The 22,145-nt window shown below is 41.1% G+C and overlaps 3 protein-coding genes across 9 annotated transcripts; 2 read left to right on the top strand and 1 right to left on the bottom strand.

Moving 5' to 3' along the window:
- Positions 1-342: 342 nt before the first annotated feature.
- On the top strand, positions 343-3,290 carry LOC102691966 (cyclin-dependent kinase 2-associated protein 1). Its single transcript, XM_006640233.3, has 4 exons — positions 343-527; positions 1,564-1,661; positions 1,856-1,982; positions 2,641-3,290. Exons 1-4 carry the CDS (start codon positions 461-463, stop codon positions 2,706-2,708), a joined length of 360 nt encoding a protein of 119 aa, XP_006640296.1. The 5' UTR covers positions 343-460; the 3' UTR covers positions 2,709-3,290.
- A 356-nt stretch (positions 3,291-3,646) lies between these two features.
- On the bottom strand, positions 3,647-5,827 carry mtrfr (mitochondrial translation release factor in rescue). Its single transcript, XM_006640379.3, has 3 exons — positions 5,756-5,827; positions 4,956-5,230; positions 3,647-3,981 (listed from the first exon to the last, which is right to left on the bottom strand). The coding sequence occupies exons 2-3, from the start codon at positions 5,199-5,201 to the stop codon at positions 3,751-3,753; spliced, it is 477 nt and encodes a 158-aa protein (XP_006640442.1). The 5' UTR covers positions 5,202-5,230; positions 5,756-5,827; the 3' UTR covers positions 3,647-3,750.
- Positions 5,556-21,904, top strand: LOC102686034 (M-phase phosphoprotein 9). Of its 7 annotated transcripts, XM_015366369.2 has the most exons (26): positions 5,556-5,873; positions 5,949-6,068; positions 7,536-7,734; positions 8,087-8,328; positions 8,724-8,871; positions 10,080-10,169; positions 10,245-10,744; positions 11,136-11,274; positions 12,401-12,491; positions 12,682-12,785; positions 13,206-13,328; positions 13,877-14,385; positions 14,488-14,646; positions 14,900-14,987; positions 15,098-15,313; positions 15,711-15,758; positions 15,835-15,899; positions 16,026-16,127; positions 16,350-16,496; positions 16,955-17,124; positions 17,416-17,586; positions 18,121-18,241; positions 18,686-18,780; positions 19,046-19,278; positions 20,244-20,312; positions 20,677-21,904. In XM_015366369.2, exons 4-26 carry the CDS (start codon positions 8,123-8,125, stop codon positions 20,776-20,778), a joined length of 3,696 nt encoding a protein of 1,231 aa, XP_015221855.2. In that variant the 5' UTR covers positions 5,556-5,873; positions 5,949-6,068; positions 7,536-7,734; positions 8,087-8,122; the 3' UTR covers positions 20,779-21,904. The 7 variants fall into 7 exon arrangements, with proteins under 7 accessions (XP_015221855.2, XP_069038174.1, XP_069038177.1 ...); XM_069182073.1 differs by lacking the exon at positions 5,949-6,068; XM_069182079.1 differs by lacking the exon at positions 5,556-5,873 and having other exon boundaries at positions 5,893-6,068; positions 20,244-20,297.
- The last annotated feature ends 241 nt before the right edge of the window (positions 21,905-22,145 follow it).

Genomic DNA, 22,145 nt, shown 5'->3' with positions numbered 1-22,145 from the left:
TGAATTTTTTTTTTAGAAAGTTTAAAACTTTAATTTGAAGTATAGCTGACGAAGATAACCCATCCGTTATCGTAAGAGTTGCTACGAGCCCGATTAAAGCAAAAATAAAAGTTTCAAAGTTTGACGTGGTCAGTAACCTGATAAAAAAAAAGCCAGGGTTCGGCAAATAATGTTTTTTAAAAAGCGTTGTTTTAAAATAGATTACGACCTCAAAAATATGAAATCTCTTTTCAAAACCGAATTTTAATCGCCGCGGCGTTTCCATATGAGTTTTGGGTCTGACCTCCTCGCTTTTGGTCAAATTGCCATAAATTTCCCATTGTGATGATAGATTGCATTGTGGGTGTCAATATAAAGTGACGGCCATATTTGCCGGTGCGGCTGCTGTAAACAAAAAGTGTCTGAGAGAGACAGAGACGCTTCAGTGAATTTCAGGACATTTTTATTTCTTTAATTTATAATGTCTCTGGGAATGTCTTACAAACCCAACCTCCACCCGCACATTCCTGGGACTTCCGTGAACCAAGGTAAGGCTGAAATATCCGCGAATTCTCCACTGAATCACTGTTTTATTAGATGCAAAATCCGCTGTTATAATGAATACCTGGGGAAAGCCCGTGTCTGTAGTTTTTGTCCAGTTATATATATAGGGTCAGATCCTGAGAGCTGATTCATATCCGCCATTATTACTAATCATAAAAGCTTTTTTTTTTCCGCATCCGCAAAGTAGAGAAACGGAGGTTAACTCTTCGCTGGGGACCGGGTTTGCGGTAGCCGATACCCGCTTTTGTTCGCACGGATGCTGGAAGAGTGTTATAAAAAATGTATCACTTTGGCTTCTTAAATCAGCCCGTTCGGTATCCTCCATGATTGTCTCCCCAGGGCCGATGATTGATCTGGATCAGGAATGTTCTTTTTTTACGCTCTGGGGACACCTAGCGTTCAAAATGGCTTACTGCACGGAAGGCTTACATGAATTGAATGCCTGTAGTGTAGGTGACCGAGAGAGACTCAATTGCCTAAAAAAAAATCACCTCTGAAATACGGAATACCAGCCGAAACGTTGTGTTTCATTTCTTCTCTTTTCAGCACGGAATAAACCTGACGCAGCTACCTACTCGCACCTCTGAAATGTGTTTTTCTAAATTCTAAATAATAATGATAAGTGTCCAAAATTCTCAGAAGCTACGCCAGTACGCACATACAATTGTTTCTGAATTGTATGTGCCACCAATTACCCCGCGGTGCGACGCAGCAAATATACAGAGGCTATCTCACTTTAAAATATAATTAAGAGATTACATATAATTTGAATTCTAATGAAGTCTTACGAGTAGCATTGACAATTGAAACTGTCACGATTTTGCCTTGCGAAATGTAACACAGTACAGTTTAGAGCGTTCACATCTGCAAGCAGCAGCGAATGTAAATCAAGTACAACACAACGTGCCCTGGCTGGAGTTGTTCTTCTGTGTTTCGGGGGGTGGGTCTGGGGTGTGTGGAGGAGCTTCAGAAATGAGAAACGATTCCTTTTGACCTCATTGTCCGTCTCTTTTCCTCCAGTCGGGAATGTCCACTCTCCTTCCACGAGCTTAGCCACACTGCAGTCTTACCGGCCACTGGTGAATGACTACGGGCTGCCATCCTTGGGATTTTCACAGGTAATTTTAGCTCGATCAAACCACCTGGTGGTTAGTCTAACTGAGGCGGAGGTCGTGCCAAGAGAGGCTGGTGAGCAATTCCGTTCGCTCTCCGTGGGCACAGATGTTGCCAGTCCCTTGCAGATGCCCTCTGTGTGGTCAGTGAATTGCCCTTTCTAAGAGGACTCAGCCCAGGAACTGTTCTCCTCTTGCAGGGGACCAGCGGAAATCAAGTGCCTCAAAGTAAATATGCAGAACTCCTAGCCATCATCGAAGAGCTGGGCAAAGAAATCAGACCGACGTATGCTGGGAGTAAAAGTGCCATGGAGAGACTAAAACGAGGTAATTAGTTTTGTTTAAGTGAGTCATTGAATCTATTATACCTTAATCAGCCAACTACATCACAGTGTACTTTGGCTCCGTTTTCAGCAGGTTTTAATCCCGATACAAAACAGCATTCATCTTCCGGGATGCATCTTACTGTGTAAATATAAACAGGTGATCTGTAGTCGCATGCAAACTTCTGACTACTGCAGCCACTACACAAAGTGGAGATGGAGAGAACCACCCAAGGCTCAAGTCCAATATTTTCCCAGGCTCTTAAAACATAAGAGTGGATACAAGCGAGGGGAGGCCGTTCAGAAGATGTTGCCTGTTTTGATAGTTAGTAGGTAATTGTTCCAGCTCATCCAGCTTGTTCCATACCCCCACCAACCTTTTTGTAAAGTTTAAAACTCATTTTCACTTAGTTTGCCCTTGTGTCCTCTGGTTCACGTTGCAGTTCTCCAGTTCTCTCTGAAAAAGTCTGCTGGGGTGGACTGTGGCAGTGTCCTCAAGCATTTCATATGCTTTCTTACGGGGTCCCCTAGTCGCCCTCTCTGTTCAAGGCTAGAGAGATTCAGTCCCTCGGCCTGTCGGTGGTGTACAGTATAGTGACATGATGGCAGGGGCCCTTGAGCGAGCGAGAATGATGACGTGTTGTTTTTCTTTCTTTTCCAAGGGATCATTCACGCTAGAGGACTGGTACGCGAGTGCTTGGCGGAAACGGAGAGAAACGCCAGGTCCTAACCACGGGAACAATGCTTTCACACAGAAACCCTGAACAGCATCTCGCAACCCTGCCTTCTAATCATTCTCTTTTCAGGAAAGCCAGATAGCTTTCCAGGAAAGCCAGATAGCTTTCCAAATAATAATAATAATAAAAAACTTTTGACGTCTGGCCTGAAGAATGCAGAAACGAAAGCTAAAAGACCAGTATATAAAACTATACTTGACATGAACCTCTTCAAGGGTTCTTTATTCTTTTTTTTTCCATAGGGGGATTTCTGATTCTTTCTTGACTGCTTATATATAAAAAAAAATAAAAAAAATAAATAAAAATCTGATGACTTTGCATGCATGGTAGCAAGTGCTCCCAATTAAAATTTAAAACTGCATGGCTTGTACAGATTTAGACTGTAGCAAGGGACATTTTAAGATGGAATAGGGCCTAAGATTCAATATTTTTAACACACTAATACTTAGGAGACTGAGAAAAGGATAGTGCCAAATACACCACACACCGGATTTGGATAAACTATTGTAATAAAGCCATTATTTGCATCTTTGTATGTATTTATTACTCAGTGTAATAAAACTTATTTTCATTAAGACCTGCTGTGTTGAGAGATTCATTTCTGTAGGGTACCATTGCACAACTGCAATTCTGTATCTAAACAGACATAAGATATCATTCAGCTGAGGAAACCTTCATGGTCAGAAGGTGGTTCCTCTTCACACTGGAAACTGTGTGAAATGAATTTACAACTGGGAACAGGAAACACTTTTTTGCACAAAGGGTGGTGGGAATGTGGAACAGGCCACCCAGCGATGCTGTTGAAGCCTATACCCTGGCTTCTGTCAAGAACCAGCTGGATGAGGTGATATTCATGCAACTAAACTGGCTAGAAAGTTCAAAAGCCCTTTGTCTGAAACTGTTCTAATGTAAAGTAACTGCCTGAAATGTGTTTAAGAGAAAAAAATCCATTTAATTTATCAAGCAAGAAAATAAAACACTTGGAAAGAGGCACTGAACTGCATCACAGAGTTAAGTCTTCAAATGTCACTGAAATCATGTCCCAGTCTCTTCTCCTTTTAAGTCTGTCAGTAGACTTTCCTTGAACTGTTTCTTCTTTTCCAAAGTGTCCTTTGCCTTCCTCCTTTTCTCCTGCTTCTTCCGCTCGGTCTCCTTCTTCTGCTGCAGGACCTCCCCGTCTGCTCCTCTGTAGAAGACGTCGAGCTTCTCCTGCAGGATCTCGCGAGCTCGCTTCCTGTTGACCTCTACCGACCGGGTCTGGTGACACTGCAGTCCAAACACACAGGTTCCTGCCGCTTACTCAAAACACAAGATGGGCGAGGGAAACAAGAGGAGGCCATCCGGCAAAGCTTTGATTGCCAGTAGCTTCCAGACCCAGAAATCCCATCTAGCCTTCCTGTGAGGGACCCCAGGGAATCTACTTGTGATCTGAGGCTAAATCAAAGCTTTCAAATCCTTTGTGCTAGGAAACCACACTTGTTTTCAGTCCCAATTTCCATGTATGCTCTCATCATTGGGCTTCACACAGTCCTATATCCTTATAGGCTAAGAATTGAGAATCATGATCTAAAAACAAACAGTAACCACTGAAACACATTTCATTGTGTTATAGTTGTGTTACAGGTCTATATCTCACCAAATCATCAAGCTTCCACGTTTTCTATCCTGGTAGTTGAAAGGGCACTGGAGACAGTCGGTCAACCTCATTATCTCAGTCACCACCCAAAACCTTGCAATTGTTCTTCAGTATCTCTTGCTTGTCTTTTAAGGATGTGTACTCCCCTCTGAAACCGCAATGGCCAAAAGGATATTTAAAATGTCTATGATGGAGCTATTGAAACCTTTAATGCCAAGATTAAATTCAGATTCCTGGCAGCCTCTGACTAGTTTTGCAAACCACTGGCACCAATTACTGAATAAGCAGAGGTTATTCCCATGCTGCAGAGTACAATAAAAAGAAATAAACTATCATAGTTCAGCTCTGGAGCATTTTCTGGGTGTATGGGGACTATGATTTGCAATAATATTTTACTAAACTGGTATTTACAAAGCTATTTTGCAGGAACCTCTGAAACACAGGAAAGTCATTCTGAATGGCCAACAAATAGGTTATATAATCTTTGCCAATTTGGCTTTTTTATGGTGAGTGGAAAAGAGAACGTAATCTGTGCTTCGTGAATATAAAGTATTCTTTATATGACGAACTCAAAGAGTAGCAGTGATCGGATGTTTTAAATTACCTTCACCACGATACCAGACGGGACGTGCTTCAGCACCACGCAGTTACTGGTTTTATTGGTAGCCTGTCCCCCAGGACCGTGGCCCCTTACAAACTGCTCCTCCAGCTCGTCTTCGTTGACGACCGGGAGGTTCAGACAGACTTTTTTCCCGGCGCTGGAAATAGACGACCACGCCAGCGGCTTGCGTGGAAACAGCAGCCACGTCCCGGACAGACCGGACACCAGGCGACACAGCAGAGCCGACATCAAGGTGGACGTCTTCCTCTCGGGACGTCCTGTCAATTAAAGATCTAGATTCACAGGCTTGCAACTAGTTTCCTTTGCAGGTAATTTATTACATCAGGGCATTTGATTGAAAAAGAAACCTTGTTTTGGAATCCTCAATGGGGTAGTTTTAAAAGAGAATGTCTTTGGCTTTGTTTGACATTACACACACGGGGGTAACGTTATTGCTATCCTGAGTTAATAATTACAAAAATAAATCAGGTTGCATCATAATTGCCAGGAACGATGTGCTACACAAATGACGTAACAAAGGTATTGGCAGAAACAAAATAATTTCACCCCACCGCACAGCCCCTCAAGTCAATCAACTTTACACATAAGGTTGTGTAAATCAAGCTACATAGATGGATCGGGGCTTTTGTAAAAGCACCACTATAAATTCAGCAGATTAAAGATCACTGCGGCAGTTTTAAAGAAATGGTTCACTCGGGTTTCTTGAGGCCATTTCTCTGGGTTTGATCCGTTAGAACAGGTTCGCGCTTCCCCACACCACAAGCCCTACCCTAACCCCTCACCTCCCAGGGATCAACAAGCTCTTCTCTTCCTCTTTCTCGTTGCTGTGGCGACTCCACATTGCGCATGGGCGTACTGCCGCGGCCAATCGCAGCGTCCGAAACACAGAGAGGGAATCAGGTAAGGGCATCTTTCTAGCCAATCGACTCCCTCGTTTTTGAAATGACTCAGCCAATGGGAGCGCCATCCTCCTAGGTGTGGGCGGGATGGAGGAAGGAGGGAGGAACCGCCGTTGACTGGCGCTCGGAGAGAGAGGCGCAAGATCGGTGTCTCGCGGGCTTACGCTACAAATACAAATATGGGACAGGCTGGCAGGTAAATCAGGCGTAAAAACGTTTTTTTTTTAAATCCATTTTTCTTCTAAATGTCGTGATCAAAAATGAAAGAGAACACTCGTATGACTTTCACAACAGTGTTTGTCTCGGGGCATTCCGAGATATAGCGGTGTAGATATCAACACAATTTGATAAATTTAGTCCGCACTGAACGGCGAGCTCCGGCAGTCTAGGTAGCAAGACTTTTTCAACATAGCCGCACTGTCGGTCCATTTTTTATGTAACGTATCGAAACAACTGCGTTTGTTTGTTTTTTTTCCACATCTGTTCTAGTCAAAGGGGGGGTGTTTTCCCGAACGCATTGAAAAGTTGGTCCGTTTTTGACTCAAATAATAATAATAATAATAATAATAATAATAATAATAATAATAATAATAAATGCCTCGGGTTTCAGTTCGAGGTAGACGATGGGTGTTGATGCGGTGGCCGATGAAATGAAAATAAATGAACGCCGGCTTTCGGAATTATTTCAGAAATGGAGAACATCCGCTTATTTGGTCAATCCGATGCGCTGTGATGCAGTCAGCGTTCAAGAAAAAAACCAACAACCACCACCAGCCCCCTAATCTCGTTGCATGGAGAGTTTAAACATTTTGTCAACAGTCTAGATGCTCGCTGCTGCTGCGGGACGTTATCAGGATTACAGCTCAGAACAGAAACACAGGGTGACACTTGCCGGACATGTCTTTATTTTCTTGAAAAAATTATCATTTTTAAGAAACAATTAGACGGGAGACTGGGATGGTGGGGTGTTGGGATCTGCAGTTCCTTGTCGGTTTTAGAAATCATTTTGAACGTCTTTGAACGGAACTTTTTTAAGAACTAACAAGGGGCGACACGTAAGATACGCGGTCGTCAGTGGTAAAAAACGTCAGCAGTGTGTGATGTGCTGCTAACTGTAGCAATTGTTTTTGGTCTTCGGAATAATGTTTCCTAACATTGTGATATTCCTGATTACAACCTTCAAATATGTCAAAGTTTATTTTACTAAAACACGTTTTATTGAATGCTGGCGCCTACTTAATACAACTGCAATGCTGATAACTTGTTAAATGCATGCACTGATGTTTAATGGTCGAAAATGTTTTAATTTTATTAACATGTGATGTTTAAATGTTAATGTAGTGTGTGAATGATAGAACAGAAAGCAGTGGATAGGCTACAATATTACTGGTTTTCATTTACAGTCTTTGCAATATATATTGATCATAATGTCAACACAAATGAAAAATACCTGTGCTAGTTTTAAATATGTTGAGGTTTCTCAAGTCTTACTTATTATACCCTTGTTCCACCATTTTTCTCCACTTCTGATTTAAAATGTCCATCAGGTCAAAGTCCTATATAGTAAAGAAAGCAAGTGTTTCAACTTTGAAGTACAAAGCATGATTTTGTACTTTATGCACATCTCAATAATTATATGCATTGCTGTATGTTTCTGTTGCAGGAATAACAGCACCCCATAAGTAAATCCTTCTAGGTGTGATTATTAAAAAATTAGGCATAAGACGTTTTTGCTTCACCCACTCGATCGCAGTCTGAGGCAGTGAGGACCCCAGTGTGGAGTGAGGGTTGCACCAGGCGGAGATCAACTGGAGGAATACAAGCAAGAGAGGGGCTTCATGGAAGCAAGAGATCAAGATGAAGTATGCATTCTGACAAGGAGAACACGATGGCTGTCATCTCTCCTGAACGTCTGTTAAAAACTCCACTAAGACGTGACAGCTTGGAAGCACCCTCCCCTTGTGTCTGAAGCTGTAACGATTCCTTGTTCCTAGGATGACTGTCACAATCTAGTTTGCTGCCCGAACACCTTCTCTATATAATTGGGTGACCATGTAGTGAGTGAGCAAGTTTCCCATCCAATATCTGGCTTTCGTCAAGAAATGGCTGAACAAGATCCTGGGATCCGTTAGCTTCCAGCAGCCCAGCGGGCTAAGTGAGCCAGGTGCCGTCCTCTCATGTGTGACCTTCCTTCTCTCCTGTTTTGTTATGCAGATATCCAATGGGTTTATATAACAAGGCAACCTAAGGATGTCCACAGATGATAGCATTTCTGAAGACGTGTCCACTTCGGCTGCTCTGAGCCACGAGAATGCCGAAACCAGCAGGGGGAAAGAGAGCGAAGCCTCTATCCTGTCCTCCGAGGAAGCTGCACCGGGGCTGGCCGGGCCGGAAGAGGAGCACGCTGCCGGTGGTTCCATCCGGAAGTTGCGCGGGATCTTCCCGACTACCCCCGGGTCAGTGAAGAGCCGAGGTCCCACAGCTCCTCTGCGCAGCAAGAGCAGGTCTACACTTGTTCCTCAGTGCGGAACCGCCAAGGTCACAAGGTCAAGGGCCATAGGCTGTATCCAAGAGGAAATAGCAAATAACTTGTAAGACTAGATGGGAAAACAGTGCACAACTCACATGTTGCACTCTGCAATTACACTTAATCGTAAACGTGTGAATTGTACATATTTTATATGCACAAGCACAAACTTATTGTAGCATTGTGACCTAGTCACTCTTAGACGTGTCAGTAATTCACGTTAGCCTAAAAGCATGCAGGGCCGAATCTGAATGTAGTACTTCCCAGTCACCTGTGAAATTTAAGTCTGACCAGGAATTAATTTCAGTTCTTTGTGGCTTACAGAAATCCATGTCTCGGCGTCGATGAAGGATTCAACTCGGGAAGAACTCTTCCTTCAATAAACCCCAGTCCCATTGACACTCTGACAGCTCTCGTCAAAGAGATCCAAAGCAGCGGAGAGGCCAACCCTGAGATATGGAAGAACTGTGAGGTAAGATTGAGGCACCATTTCACAGCACTAAAAAACCTGCATATTGTAAAAAAATTAAAAGTCCTTACTCGAACCTAAAGCGGGGACACATTCTGGCTCCTGAAGCACCAACGTGTCTGTAGGTTTTAAGTCCAGCTGGACCCTATTCACCAGAATCGGCTTATTTCTGGTTTAATTGGACCACTTTTAACAACTCTTCCCAGGCCTTCAGCTGCTGCTTAAAAGAGACCTAGAAAACCTGCAGACACATTGGTCCTCCTGGACTAGGATCGAGGACCCCTGTCCTAAAGGTCCATGAGTCCAGACTTTATCCCAGTTTTAACACGAGCAGGCTGGGAGTACGTGGCTCCCACACTGGAAGGCATGTTAGTCCTTCTTCAGGTTTATATAATACTTGAGGGTACCATAGCAATGTCCACTGGGGGGCACTCAAGCAAACAGGGTTCCAGCTGGGAATCCAGAGGCTTATCCTCTGCTCTATGCAGCTTGTGTAGGAATGCCAGCGCATTTACTTCCTGTTAATGCTTAGCCAGCAAATCTGCAGCCTTTTTACCTGTTTTTCATGGCTCCCCTGTGGAACAGAATGTGATGAACAGCACAAGTCCATTTCGAGAACAGTTACTGGAAATGCTTTAACACAACCCAGAGCGTTAGGATGTGCTGTCGTGATTCCGTTTCACATTTGTGTTTCTGTAAAAGTCTGTCAGTTTTCAATTAAAATAGCTGGTTTTGTGTAATGTTCTGGCTGTGTTACTTACATTCCTTCACTTCTCATTTTGTAAAAATGCATTTGTGTTTTAACTTACAAATAATGCATTTTTCTGGGATAAATTGTGTGTAAAGTATCGGAGAGCAGTTTTTGTTATTTTTATCTTCCTGCAAGAGCTATTGGTACTGTATTAAAAAAAAATTCAGTCCTTCTATTGTATTTCCCAAATTAGTGTCTGTGTACGTTCTCTAAGGGCAGCTTTTACATTGAAATGGACTGTTTTCCTGCCAATGTCCTCTGAAGTGGTGCGCAGCTGCGCCACACCGATAAAGCCCCAAAAGAACAAAATGCACGTCTGCTCCTGTTTTGAACTCAAATGAAGCATTAGTGTTGAATTTTCTGCACAGAAGCATGCATTACTGCAAAGCTACTACATAGTCTTGCAAATACTAATGTATGATTTATTAAGGTCAGAATAATTTTTGTCTGTCATAAACAGGGCAGATGGCTTCAGCTGTTTCAGTTGGTGGAGAAGCAGTACCAGGATCAGATTTTAGGCCAGCAGGAGCAGTACCAGTGTCAAATTCAGGTAAGCTATATTCATTGAGAAAATTTAAAGTGTTGTGATTCAAAGTGACAGTTCTAAATTGTCTTTGTCGTTCAGCTCATACAGGATGAAATCAAGGCCTTAGTCCAGTTACAGCACAGACAGAGCGCCACCCAAAATGCAGAGGACTTGCTTAATGACAAGCCTGGGGACTCTGCCTTGTCTGGAATCCTGAATGGTGGTCATTCCAGGTCCTTTGTTCTCCACGAGCCGAGCTCAGTACCTTCCGGTCGTGTTCAGGGAGGCCGACATCAACAGCGTCAAGAGGACCCGGCGGTTACCTTGTTGCTCAGCAGTGGCTATGGGACACTTTCTGCCTCAGAACACAGCATAAACAAAGCTGAGGAGTCCAACAGCACAGAGACCACCTCTAGGGAGAAAAATGCAAGGCCAGACCCTCCTCCCTCTGGAAACCTGTCACATCCTCTCAAGTCTGAAGTTGCTTCTGAAGAAACTAACGCTCAGCCTGAATCAAGGGAGAGACTGCTCGATGGAAAAACCCGCGGAAGCTTGCAGTCTGACCCGATCCTTCCTCTTGATCAAAGCAAAGCCAACAGGCGAGTACTTGAGCAATTTAAAAATGACGTCAGTCTGCAACATTTTGTTTAAGTAAATCCTGTCACCACTTTCTGAAGAGTTTCGTTTAGAGCAAAAATTGTTCGGTTGTGAATTGATTGAAAGTTGGTTTACCCTTTTGTATTGGTAAATGTAATGCTTTACATAACTCAGTTCACTTCATTAAAATACATTTTTTACCCATTGTGTGCAGCTGGATACATTGCTTTCCACAAAGGACCTGCCATTCCTCTGAAACTTACATACGTTTCCTTATCAGAGAGGATGATTAGTTTTGTTTTCCATTGTACGAGAGTCCATGTTGCACATGCAGTAGTGAAGTAGCCTGCAGTGTTTTCATCTTGTTCACCTGCCAAGGGGTGTTCATTTCAGTCAGCCATTGACGTCCTGGGCTCAGAAACAGCAGCAGAGGACACAGAAGAGCCGGGCGGTGCAGGATCAACAGCTGGAAGACCTGTCGGACCGAAGCTCAGTTGGAATTCAGGAAGCACACACAGACGCCCGAGACGAAGTAAGCGTGGCACGTTGCCTTTTTCTTATTTCTTATGGGACCTTAGACAACTCCTGAATGATGCGAGATGCCCTGGTTAGTGGAATCTACATTGTTAATTTTCAGGCTGTTCCATTCACTCCCCTTTGGTGGCCAAGATATAAAAATCAAGGTTCTGTAGTTAGACTTAATGTCAGGGTACAGGTGGAAGGTTGTTTGAGAAAAAATACAATTTTATATAAATATTTCTCCCTCTTTCGGGACAGTAATTTGCCCAGAGTTTAAATCCTTAATTTTTTATGTTTAATTATTGCTGAGTCACGATTGACCCCTTGGTCAACTGGATGGTATGATGGTTGGTGCTTGTGCTTTGAAGTCCTGGGTTTGACCCCTTGTTCCGGGTCCAGCTTCTGTCCTTGTGGAATTTGCTCATATTGAATGGGTACTGGGTGTTCTGGTTTCCTCCAAAAACATGCAGATTTGTTTTGATTGGCTGCATATATCACTCCCTGTTCCTCACTGCAAATCACAATGAGAAAGAGGCTGCAGGAAAACAACCCACTTGCTCAATACTCCAGCTGCTGGAATTTATCCCTTTACAAACAGTGTAGACTCATTTATGGATGATCATGGACATTTTTTAATTTCTGTCGTCCACTTATTATTTCAGACAAACATTAAGATTTCAAGCTGTAGTGCTTTAATTGTAGTTAATTATGCTTTCACAGGCATCACACTGATTTTTTTGGTTTCTGCAGAAGGGAAAAAAACAAAATATTACTCTATGTGGACTGTAAAAATACTGCTAACTCCCTGAAACGCCTCTGCTGACATTATTCAGTCCAAAAGGCGACAGACTAAATTAATCTTGACAGAAGAAGCATCAGCTCGGACAACAAAGTGATTAAAGTGATAATGTGAACTGAAGCATGATGTTAGGGGGTTGGAAGAAGTTGCTTGTGATGTTCCTTCAATCTCTTTACGCTTTATCTACAGTGCAAAAGGTTGATAATGCCTCTGATAAGGATCACAAAGCCTTTATTCCTTTATTTTCAACATTAAGAGGAAAATGAGCAGAATTCGGTGCTCTGAACTGAAGTTAAAACACATTTATTGTAAAACATGGTGCATGTGTGTTTTATTTCAGTTTCGATCCAGCTCTGCAGCACAGTCCTCACGTTTGTCCTACCTGAGAAAGCGAAATGACAGCCCAGTCTCCCTGGTATCTGAAGCTTCAGGTAAAAAGCCATCAATAAAGGTTACCTTACAGCTAAAACAAGTGGTACAGAGTGTGATAGGTTTACCCCAGCTGCAGGTCTCTAATATGATGGAAATAGCCCAATAATCATTGTTCTGGGCTAATGAGATTTGATTATTTAAATGATAATTTTACTAATTACGCTTCCGCTTATGGTGGGTTGCTTTCAGGTCTTACATACTGGAAGCTGGATGAGAATGAACTGTATCATCCTTTGCCAGACAGCATTGACAATGGGTCTTATCTGTTCTTTCAAGAGGGATCAATGAATCTGGTATGAAATTTCTGTTAGTGCTGCCCATGCAGCTGCTCTTTCCTGTCTATAAGAACATGAGAAATGACACATTTCAAATCTCAGTCCATTCGGTCACTATTAGATATTCTTGATCTCGTACTGCAGTTTCCTAAAAGAAGCCAAAGTTTTGGCTTCAACATCAGGGCTGTGTTGCTTGTGGAATCATACTCCTATTACTCTTGTTGCATGACTCCAAGGCAGAAATATATTTTTTTGTATGGTGGTAGCCAAAAAATTGTATTCTAAATATGCTACATCATATAGATAAATGATATTCTGTGTAATGTATTATTAGTGCCATTTATATTGTCCACCAGAGCAAAATGTATTCTGTGACCTAAAAATGACTACTTTTTCTTTTTAGTAACACTTGAGCTTACCTGTCTGTTTAACATGCAGCTGCCCAAAGATGAGCAAAGGCGCTCTGTTTCCCTGAAGGAAATTTACCACAGCAGGCAGAGAGAGGATAAAAATCTTCAAGGCAGGGATTCTCCTTCTTGCTCGAATCGGTCAGCTCCACAGGTAAGGACAGATCAGCCAGAATGAACAGAGCAAGTCACCTTCTTCAATGAGAAGGTAAATGTAATGTGGTTCCCAGATCCTGCAAAAGATGCGTTGTGCTCGCAACCTTCCATCTGAAAGATGTAAAGTGCCAGCAAGCCTTTTGTTCTATACTTCACCAAATTATCTAACAGGAAGGTTTATTGGAAGTGATTTTTGTTCATGCAGCTGTTTGTTTTTACTAAAAAATCATATTCATGGGTACATATTAGCATTAAAAACCTTAAGGGGCAACAAGTTGTGTATATAATTTGATTTAACAAACTGGTTTAATCTGTTGGTACTAGATGCCAATCCGACTACTTTTCGTTCACTTAAATATTACATTTTCTAATGTGAAATTAATTGCTGAATGTTTACTATAACCTCGTGAAGATCTGCAAAATACATCTGTTTGCCAGACAGCACAAGTTTGAGTTAATCAGTCACAGTAAAAAAATCACATGTAAGACATCTGTCAAAGTTTTAAGACTGCTACATGGAACATTTACCCTTCCATTCCCTTTTAGGTTTTGACCCTTGATCCGACACTTCACATGAAACCATCAGACAGGATTACTGGCTTCACCTCATCCCCCCAGTTCAGCAGTCCGTCGTTTCCTGCAAATCCAAAAGCTTCAGCTGCCAGAGCTCGCCCAGTCAGCCCGGACTCGATGGCTGAAGCCCCATCTCAAAGCCATACAGACTCTGATTGCACATCCAATGCCAGCAGCTTTTCAGCGGCCCAGGTGAATGGAAACCATAAATACCCTTCAGAAAGGACCTCTGTGCCAAACACGAGCTGGACCTTGCCCTCTACCTCTTGCCAAGCGTCGCATCCCAGCAGACAGCATCCATTTTTCTGCAGTGGAACCCAAGGCTACAGCCTCTTCCACGCCGCAGAGGAAGCCCGACGCTCTCCTCCCCCACCTCGGTCCAGTTTGGATTCCCAAGCGGCTATGCGCAACAGCCACGTTGTAGGTTCACTCGAAAAGACAGCTTCATTGTCCTCGCTGGACGACCCTGTGGTTCTGTCCCTGTAGGTGTAGACTTTGTTGTTTATATATATATATTGAAATTGACTATGTTGATCACTATCATGTTGATAAGTGGTGTTTTGTCTTTCGTCCCCTACCTGCAGTGTGAGGCAGAACTTGAGGGAGAAGCACTCGCGCCATATAGCTGATCTCCGTGCCTATTATGAATCGGAGATTAACAGTTTAAAGCAGAAACTAGATTCGGCCAGTAGACCTCCCAATTATGATGGCTTGGAAAAGACCAATCGGAGTCTTCTTGAGAGGTAAATGGGAGTTTATGCCGCTAAAAAGATCATGCAGAGACATTTAAGATGCCATACACAAAGTATGAAAAAAATGACATAAAAGTTTTTATATAATTTTTCTTTGGACAATTAAAGCTTGCATGTATGGGTTTGTAGCTTCAGGTACAACTCTACAGCGAATGTTTAATTGGAATCATAACAAATTTACTGCAGCATCCTTTTATTCATCTGATTGAAGTTGTTTTCACTTGTGTCCGTTTCTCTACGCCAGATGTGACCATCTTGAGAGAGCCCTCACTGAGGCAAGCAGCTGTATCAGAGACCTGGAAAACAAAAACAGGCTGCTGGAGAAACAGCTGGTACGTTGGTGCAGTTTTTAATCCATTCTAAACGATTCCTTTTTTAGTTGATGGGGTTGGACAAGCCTTTAGAACAGATATGGCCATTGACTCTGTAATGTCTCTTCAAGGTGGACTGGCCAGAACGGTATGACATGGCCAGCGCCACTGTGCAGGTGTTACAGCAGCACCTGGATGAGGTGAAGAACAGTAACAAGGAGAAGGACAACACAGTTAGCAAGCTGAAAGGCAGGGTCAGACATCTGGAGGAGGCTTTCCAAAACGCCTACAAGGTGTCAGATGACAAGGAGGTCCAAATGAAAAAGGAGCACAAAATGTTACAGGATGTGAGTTCCTCAGAAGAGACAAACGACACACTGGTTGTCACTTTTTGTTTTTTTAAGTAATATATTCTCCTTAATCAAACTTTGTGCTGTATAAAATCATTTCACTGCTTATTGTCATGTTTAAGTATGGCTTATTGTCAGTTTATTTTAAAACCACACAGGTAGATGCAGCACCAAACAGTTGCCAATAGTTAAACATTGCGTGCCAGTAGTTAAACATTGTGATATTACAAGGGTGGAATATATAGAAGATATTTAGATATTTGTTCTGAGATACCTATTTCTTTGCTCTTCACTTAATTCCCTTAAGAAATACTGCAATGCAGGAAAACTAGCTAAAATTAATATTGTCCTGTAGTCTGTGGTGTTTGTCTAATGTGTGACACTTTTTTTACAGCTTCTTATGGAATATGAATCCTTAGGAAAAGAACATGAAAGAGTTAAGGTAAAAGTGTTTCCAATAAACCTTGTTAAATGAACTTGTTTATGTTCAACTCCATCTAACTGATTGTTTTTTTTAGGACACGTTGGTCTCAACTGAGAATAAGCTCTTTGATGCAAATGCACAGATATCTGAACTGAAGAGGTAATTAGGAAATGTTTGTTTAAATGAGCTTTTCATCAAAGTTTTTTTTCCGCCTTGGAAGCATCAGGTTCTGAAATGTAGATGTTTTTTTATTCAATCTTATGCTGTGTCTTGTGATTTATTTAGGATCGTTTCGAAACTTGAAGCACAAATAAGACAGCTTGAACATGAAAATATTGTCAAAACACGTCATGCTGCACAGAGCCATTCTCAGGCCTCAGGAGCTGGGTATGGAGATTAATTATTTTCAACTCTTTCATGGTTATATGTATATAGTCTCTGGACTAGTATAGACTTTAAGCTTGCTATTACTCAAACATTCATGCAAAGAACCGCAATCATGTTACTGATTTTAATTGGAACAATATTATTGCAAATATGTGGCAAAAGCTTATTATATGTATTTATTGTATTAGCTTGTATTTCCACTCTTGTTTTTTCTCTCTGTAGTCTATATCACCATCCAGATGTGCTCCACTCCCCTAGTAAAACCTCAGCAGAAGTGGATGTCAGCAGAAGGAAATGGCTGAATCCTGGTGCTGACTATTCCATCTTCACTGGCCGGCCTCTGGAGAAAGATGTGTTCGACAGCAGCAGGTAAATACGCTGTTTAATTGTTGCTGCAAATTAATGCTGGTCCCATATCCATGCTATCCCATTCTTCTCCTAAGCTTTATTATAAGTCTGACTTGAATAGTTTAAAAATGTGATTGTTGCTTTGGCAGGATTTTCCTTTGAGGCTAGGTTTCACATGACCTATTTTTTGTATGCTTTACAAGATCATACACATTATATCCGAAAATAGAATCAAAACCTGGCTGGATCATGCAGAGGTGTTGACTGGGTTTCTTCCATGTTCTTCAGAATATTTTTAGCATTTTATTCCCTTTTTTTAAACATCAGACTCAACCTTTAGAAGGCTTCATTGAAAGACAGGTTTGGAAAAGATCATTAAACACCCTGGTACAGAGAGAAGCTTACTGGTGACCAGTATACAGGTACCATTATTTGTACTATGGTATAATGGAAGGTGTCTCCACTTACTGGTTTTACAGGTGTTATTCACCTCCAGAGAAGGACTCGGCACAGAAAGAGGGGACTCCGGTTAGGGAACCCCAGAAGAGAGAGAGCCCCTTGACTCCGGTAATGAAGGCTCTGATTGAGCTGGATGACATCAAAGGCACTGAGGGCCGGGCCTTGAGAAAATCAGATATCAGCAACTCAAGTAATTGGACTGCTTTGTTATTCTTATTGTTTCTTTGAGTCTTTGCATGAATATGTCACTTAAAGGAAACAACATAAAATATTTTAGTAGAAATACTAAAAGAAATATTGCCTCTACCACTTTAATGTTAACACCCACAGTATGAATAATGTTACTTAAAAACCCTGTTACAAAGCTTCTAGAGCATGGAAGCTAGTAGTGGATTCACCTGCTGTTTCTGGAACAAAACAGTGGGGATTGGGAGGCTTCTGTTCTGTTAAAACTTTCTGTGTTGCTGCCGGTGGATTGCAGGGTTCGGAAGTCGCAGGCCAACTGTGAGTTTTGTTGAGGGGTGTAGCAGGGAGTCAGCCTTGGAGAAAGGGAGCTCTGTGCTGAAGAAACAGAGAAGCCTCTCGCCCGTTGGGCACAGGTCTTCCTCCCTGCCCCCGTGCACTAGAAAGTCCACCACTGTTTCCACTCCAAGTAAGTGTTTATCCTTTTTTTTTTAAATTGTGCATCTGGATATTATCAAGTTCACATTTTAATATTACAAGTGTTTCACAATTCCCCCAAAATGACCATTATTCTTGTAGGCTGTACTGGGGACATGGGGTGTAAGGAGGGATGGGAGGATCACGGGGCAGGCACATGATTTAGAGACACGGTTGATTTACCCAGCATGCTAGCTATGGGAGCTAGGAGGAAACTGGAGCACCAGGAGACAACCCATGTGGACAGAGGGAACACTCCTGCACAGGTGACACTCTGCACGTTTCAGAACTGAGACCACTGCCCAAGAACTGTGAGGAGCCTCACTAAGCCCTGTGTTGTTTTGAGTCAGATCTCAAACATAGAGTATGAGATCTGTGTTGGTAAAACAGAATGCCAGTGAGAAGTATAAGATTGCATTTAAATTTCTGAACTCTTCAGAGATCACAGCTCTTTTTTTAGGAATCAAATCCTAAAGTAAATCCAAAAGTAAAAGACCTCTTCTTCCTCTTTTATTTTTTCTGACAGCTAAGAGGGATACAATGATAACGCCACTTTCAGCAAAGTCCAGCCCAAAGAGATGCCCCACAGAAAACTTTTCGCCAGGGTTCAACCACTTGCTTGGCAAGGAAGAGAACTCTCAAACTCGGTAATAAGAAGCCCAAAATAATCAGTTCTTTCATATTAAGTTGCCTTTCTATTATCACTCTTTTCCTCTTTTCCAGTTGGAAACCAATTCCCAACATTGGCTCTTATTTTTATTTTCATTCCCACAATGAAAATGATGGTCTTAATTGTCTTAAACGTGATGTGGGTGTTAACTGAGATTTTGACCTCTTTTTGCAATTTTAGAGAGCAGCGTTATACCCACATTTTCTGTTCAACCTGTTTCAGGTGACAGAAGCTAGTTCTGTAACCTGTAAAACTTATAATTTTTCATGTGTTTTGATTTATGTAAAAAATACAGGGCGTATTGGAATTAATCAGTTTCCATTTTTGGGCTCTGTAGAATTGTTTAAATGAATTGTTTTAAATACTGTGCAGTAACGGACATGGCTCTAATGAACACATTTCTTCTGCTTGTGTTCTTCAGCTTTGATGTGCACCTCAATGAAATGGGTTTTGTATCGGCTTCACCATCTCACAGTCCACGAAAACGGCTTCAGTTTATGTCGCAGGAAGCAGAAGGTAAATATACATATGCTCAGTGAAGATTTATTCTGTAATATACAATAATGCTGCAAAACAGTTCTTAAGGATCTCAAGAACTGTTTGATTTAATTGACAGTTTGTGAACTGGGGAGGGCGGGGTGGATATAGGTGCATTTAAGTTCAACTGAAAAAGAATATTTGAAAGGAATGAACATGACTGGGACTTTTTTTGAATTAGAACATTATTTCAAGCATGGTTTTTGATTTTGATGCATGTCATGGACTGCCAATATTTTTATAGTAAGTCATCATTCAAGTAACTCTGGACTCAGGCTTGATAGCCGTACAGAGTCGGCACTGCAGGCCGTGAGGCAGGGCGCGGTGAGCAGCCGGCCCACCTGGGAAGAGGATTCGGAGGGTCGTGCGGCTGAACTGCTGACGTCCTACGAAACGCAGCTCCCCTACCAGGCCAGGCTGGAGTCCCTGGCCGAGACAGAGAGGCTCTTCGATGAGCTCACGAGAGAGAAGCAGCAGGTACAAGACATTCAAATCCAATCATTTCTGCTCAGCTGCCTACCACTTGTGCCTAGTACGTAATGGTATGTTTCCTCTGGACAGAACAAAGAAACTTTTGTTACACAGGAAATACCCCTCAAGGATTTCTAATTAACAAACGTAGGTTAGTGGAGTTGAACTATGGGATTGATTATAGTTATTGTTAACCAAACTAAACACATCACATGGGAATACAGTATATATTTCACGATATTCACTTTTTAAAAAGATAAACAGATGAATGCAGAAAAAGTACTGAAATGCAGAAAGTGGCAAAACACAGCTGAAATCTAAATGATGCAGATCTGAGAGTGTTTCATATGGAGAAAATCAGGTAGTTTTTTGACTGTGTACTATTTGTAGGGCTATAAAAAAAGTTAATGTTGAACTCATCCTAACATGGCTAAAAATGCAAAGTAGCCCAGGGAGACAGAAGCAGGCTTCAATAGTTCAGTGAAGTGAAACAGGCAACCAGCTTGAATAAAATACGAACTTCAGTTAACAGTGCTGAAAATAAAATATGGTCTAAAATGGAAAATATACAAGCGATTCTGTAGTGTTTGATCTCTGGTTACGATGGAGTGAAATAACTTTTTCCCTTAGCTAGATCTGGCATATTATCCATAGTGTATATTGTCTGTAGTAACTCTTGCTGCATATTTTATAGGCACAACTACATTTTTATATATTATTGTGAGTCACCCTTGATTGGTGTGTCTCCTAAGTAAATCGAACACTATGCAGTATTTTATTAGATTTATGTTGAACCAATATATTCTAAATTACGAATGTATTGCAGCTCTAAAAATGCTGTTTTCCTTTAAAGAGACAGGAAGAATGTTCTGTAAAGCAGGTCTAGGTTTAATTTCTCACGTCATCATTCTCGTTTGTGTTGATTCGCTGAGTCGTCTAAAATTGTCCCTGCTCATTTTTCATTTGAACAGATCGAGGCTGCGCTGAGCCGCATACCAGGTGGAGGGGGGAGAGTGACCTTGCAGGCAAGATTAGATGAAGTAGGCACATGCTAACACATTTCTATATATACATGGGTTATAGTCCCTTTTAACTGAGGTCTCGGGAGAACATCATCAAGTGGGGAAACAAATGTTAAAAGGGTCATATTAAACTTATCCTGTCGTGCTGCCTCAAACTCTGTAGTTCCTTGTAAATGTGAAAAGATATAACCAAACTACTCGTAATTTCGCTTAACTTTGAGTATCATATTGTTTCACCTGTCCTTTAAACAAGTTTTCCCTTCTCTTTTCAAAAACCCCCCTTTAATTTTACGTGAGCCATTCACAAGCAAAAAATAGACTTCTAATGAGCTTTTGTTGCAGTACAATTACTAATCACATTCCTGCCTTCTGTGTGTTTCAGGAAGCCTTAGAAGATCGACTGGAGAAGATCAATCGAGACTTGGGTTCAATCCGTATGACTTTGAAGAGGTTCCATGTTTTACGGACCTCAGCAAATTTATAGAAATGTCACATAGATGTACAAATTGCACTATATAGATTAACACAGCTATTTGTCAATCTACTCAACATGATTTTCCAATGTACCATATTGTATATGTGCACAGACTGTTTTCTACTTTTAATATTGTAGCATATATTTTCTAGGTTTTATTACAGGGAAAAAAATGTTTAAAAAGGTATATTTTTAGAAATGTCTGGATTTATATAAACATTACTTTTTTAGACACTTTAAAAATAGTATTATATATGCTTACATGCCTTGTTCCAGTTAATTATGTATATTTTATATCTGCAGATTAATTTAAATGGGTGGATATAATGATCAAGCTGCAGTGCATTTTAAAACGTTATTTAGCTTATTTAGGAATATACGAGTCTTCCATTATTGAAGAAATGTTTTTAAAAGCTGTGAACTTGCATTGTACAAACATATAATTTTTTTTTTAAATGTTCATTGATACTTGCCATGTCACCACAAGTTAATTGTACTTGTATGTTCGTGTAAGGCTTCGATTTAAAAAAAATATGTAAGACAGGAGAAGCATGGTGCTGTTTTCACAAAGTGTTTTATGACTGTTCCATAAATGAGAGCAAAAGCCTTTTCTGTTCAAGGCTCTCTGTCAGGTGGAATTTATGGTTTACAAAGCTAGAGAAACTGAAATCTGCATTGTGCATGATTCCATGACTGGAGTAGTTCTTTTTCAGTACTTTCTTATGAAATATTTTTGTCATTGGAGTTATGTGTAGCTTCACAGCCTGATTTGTCAGGTTATGCAAGTCCAGGACTGTTAGTTCAGGATTAGCAATAATCAATGTCTGTGAAAGTTGTTTTTGGACTGCACGATGTTAAACATGTTTTTTTAAACATTCCATGACATTCCTCTTTCAACCTGGATGGAAAAGCATAATCATACATGTACACTTTCTGCCAATCGTGTGCTTGTTTACATGATTTCATCTCCAAATAAACCATCTCACATTGTTTACAGTGACTTTTCTGATGCCAGTTAAACACCAGAGTGCTGTGTATAAAGAAATCGACAAATTACACTGCAGCCAGTTTTGAAATGTTTACTATAATAGCTTTGAAGTAACATCTTTTTCCATCATTAAATTCATTTACTACACATTTTTGCATTGTAGTCTATGTTGTTTAATAGTTTCTACTGAGAGGAGCTGGAAGCTTGATTACTAAATATTAAGCAAGTTTTAAGGCAATTTAAATCAAAGGCTTGCTTCTTTAACATAGTCATTGGAATCTATAGTGGAGGAGAGGTAAATGAAAACTTATAGACCAGAATGTACCTGATCTTTGGGATCTCTGATAAAAAATTTTAAAACAAATATCAATTGTAATTGCTTCAGTGT

The sequence above is a fragment of the Lepisosteus oculatus genome, chromosome 22 (genome assembly GCF_040954835.1).
Source record: "Lepisosteus oculatus isolate fLepOcu1 chromosome 22, fLepOcu1.hap2, whole genome shotgun sequence".
Taxonomy (NCBI): Eukaryota; Metazoa; Chordata; class Actinopteri; order Semionotiformes; family Lepisosteidae; genus Lepisosteus; species Lepisosteus oculatus.
This window is presented reverse-complemented; position numbering and strand designations above follow the sequence as displayed.

Excerpts from the sequence above, each read along its gene's own strand:
- LOC102691966 (XM_006640233.3), top strand. The coding sequence starts at position 461 with ATGTCTCTGGGAATGTCTTACAAACCCAACCTCCACCCGCACATTCCT. Across the intron at positions 528-1,563 it reads TGGGACTTCCGTGAACCAAG|TCGGGAATGTCCACTCTCCT; the intron begins GTAAGGCTGAAA and ends CTTTTCCTCCAG. Across the intron at positions 1,983-2,640 it reads CATGGAGAGACTAAAACGAG|GGATCATTCACGCTAGAGGA; the intron begins GTAATTAGTTTT and ends TTCTTTTCCAAG.
- mtrfr (XM_006640379.3), bottom strand. The coding sequence starts at position 5,201 with ATGTCGGCTCTGCTGTGTCGCCTGGTGTCCGGTCTGTCCGGGACGTGG. Across the intron at positions 3,982-4,955 it reads CGTCTGGTATCGTGGTGAAG|TGTCACCAGACCCGGTCGGT; the intron begins GTAATTTAAAAC and ends TTTGGACTGCAG.
- LOC102686034 (XM_069182076.1), top strand. The coding sequence starts at position 8,123 with ATGTCCACAGATGATAGCATTTCTGAAGACGTGTCCACTTCGGCTGCT. Across the intron at positions 14,386-14,487 it reads GACCCTGTGGTTCTGTCCCT|TGTGAGGCAGAACTTGAGGG; the intron begins GTAGGTGTAGAC and ends CCCTACCTGCAG. Across the intron at positions 14,647-14,899 it reads AATCGGAGTCTTCTTGAGAG|ATGTGACCATCTTGAGAGAG; the intron begins GTAAATGGGAGT and ends TCTCTACGCCAG.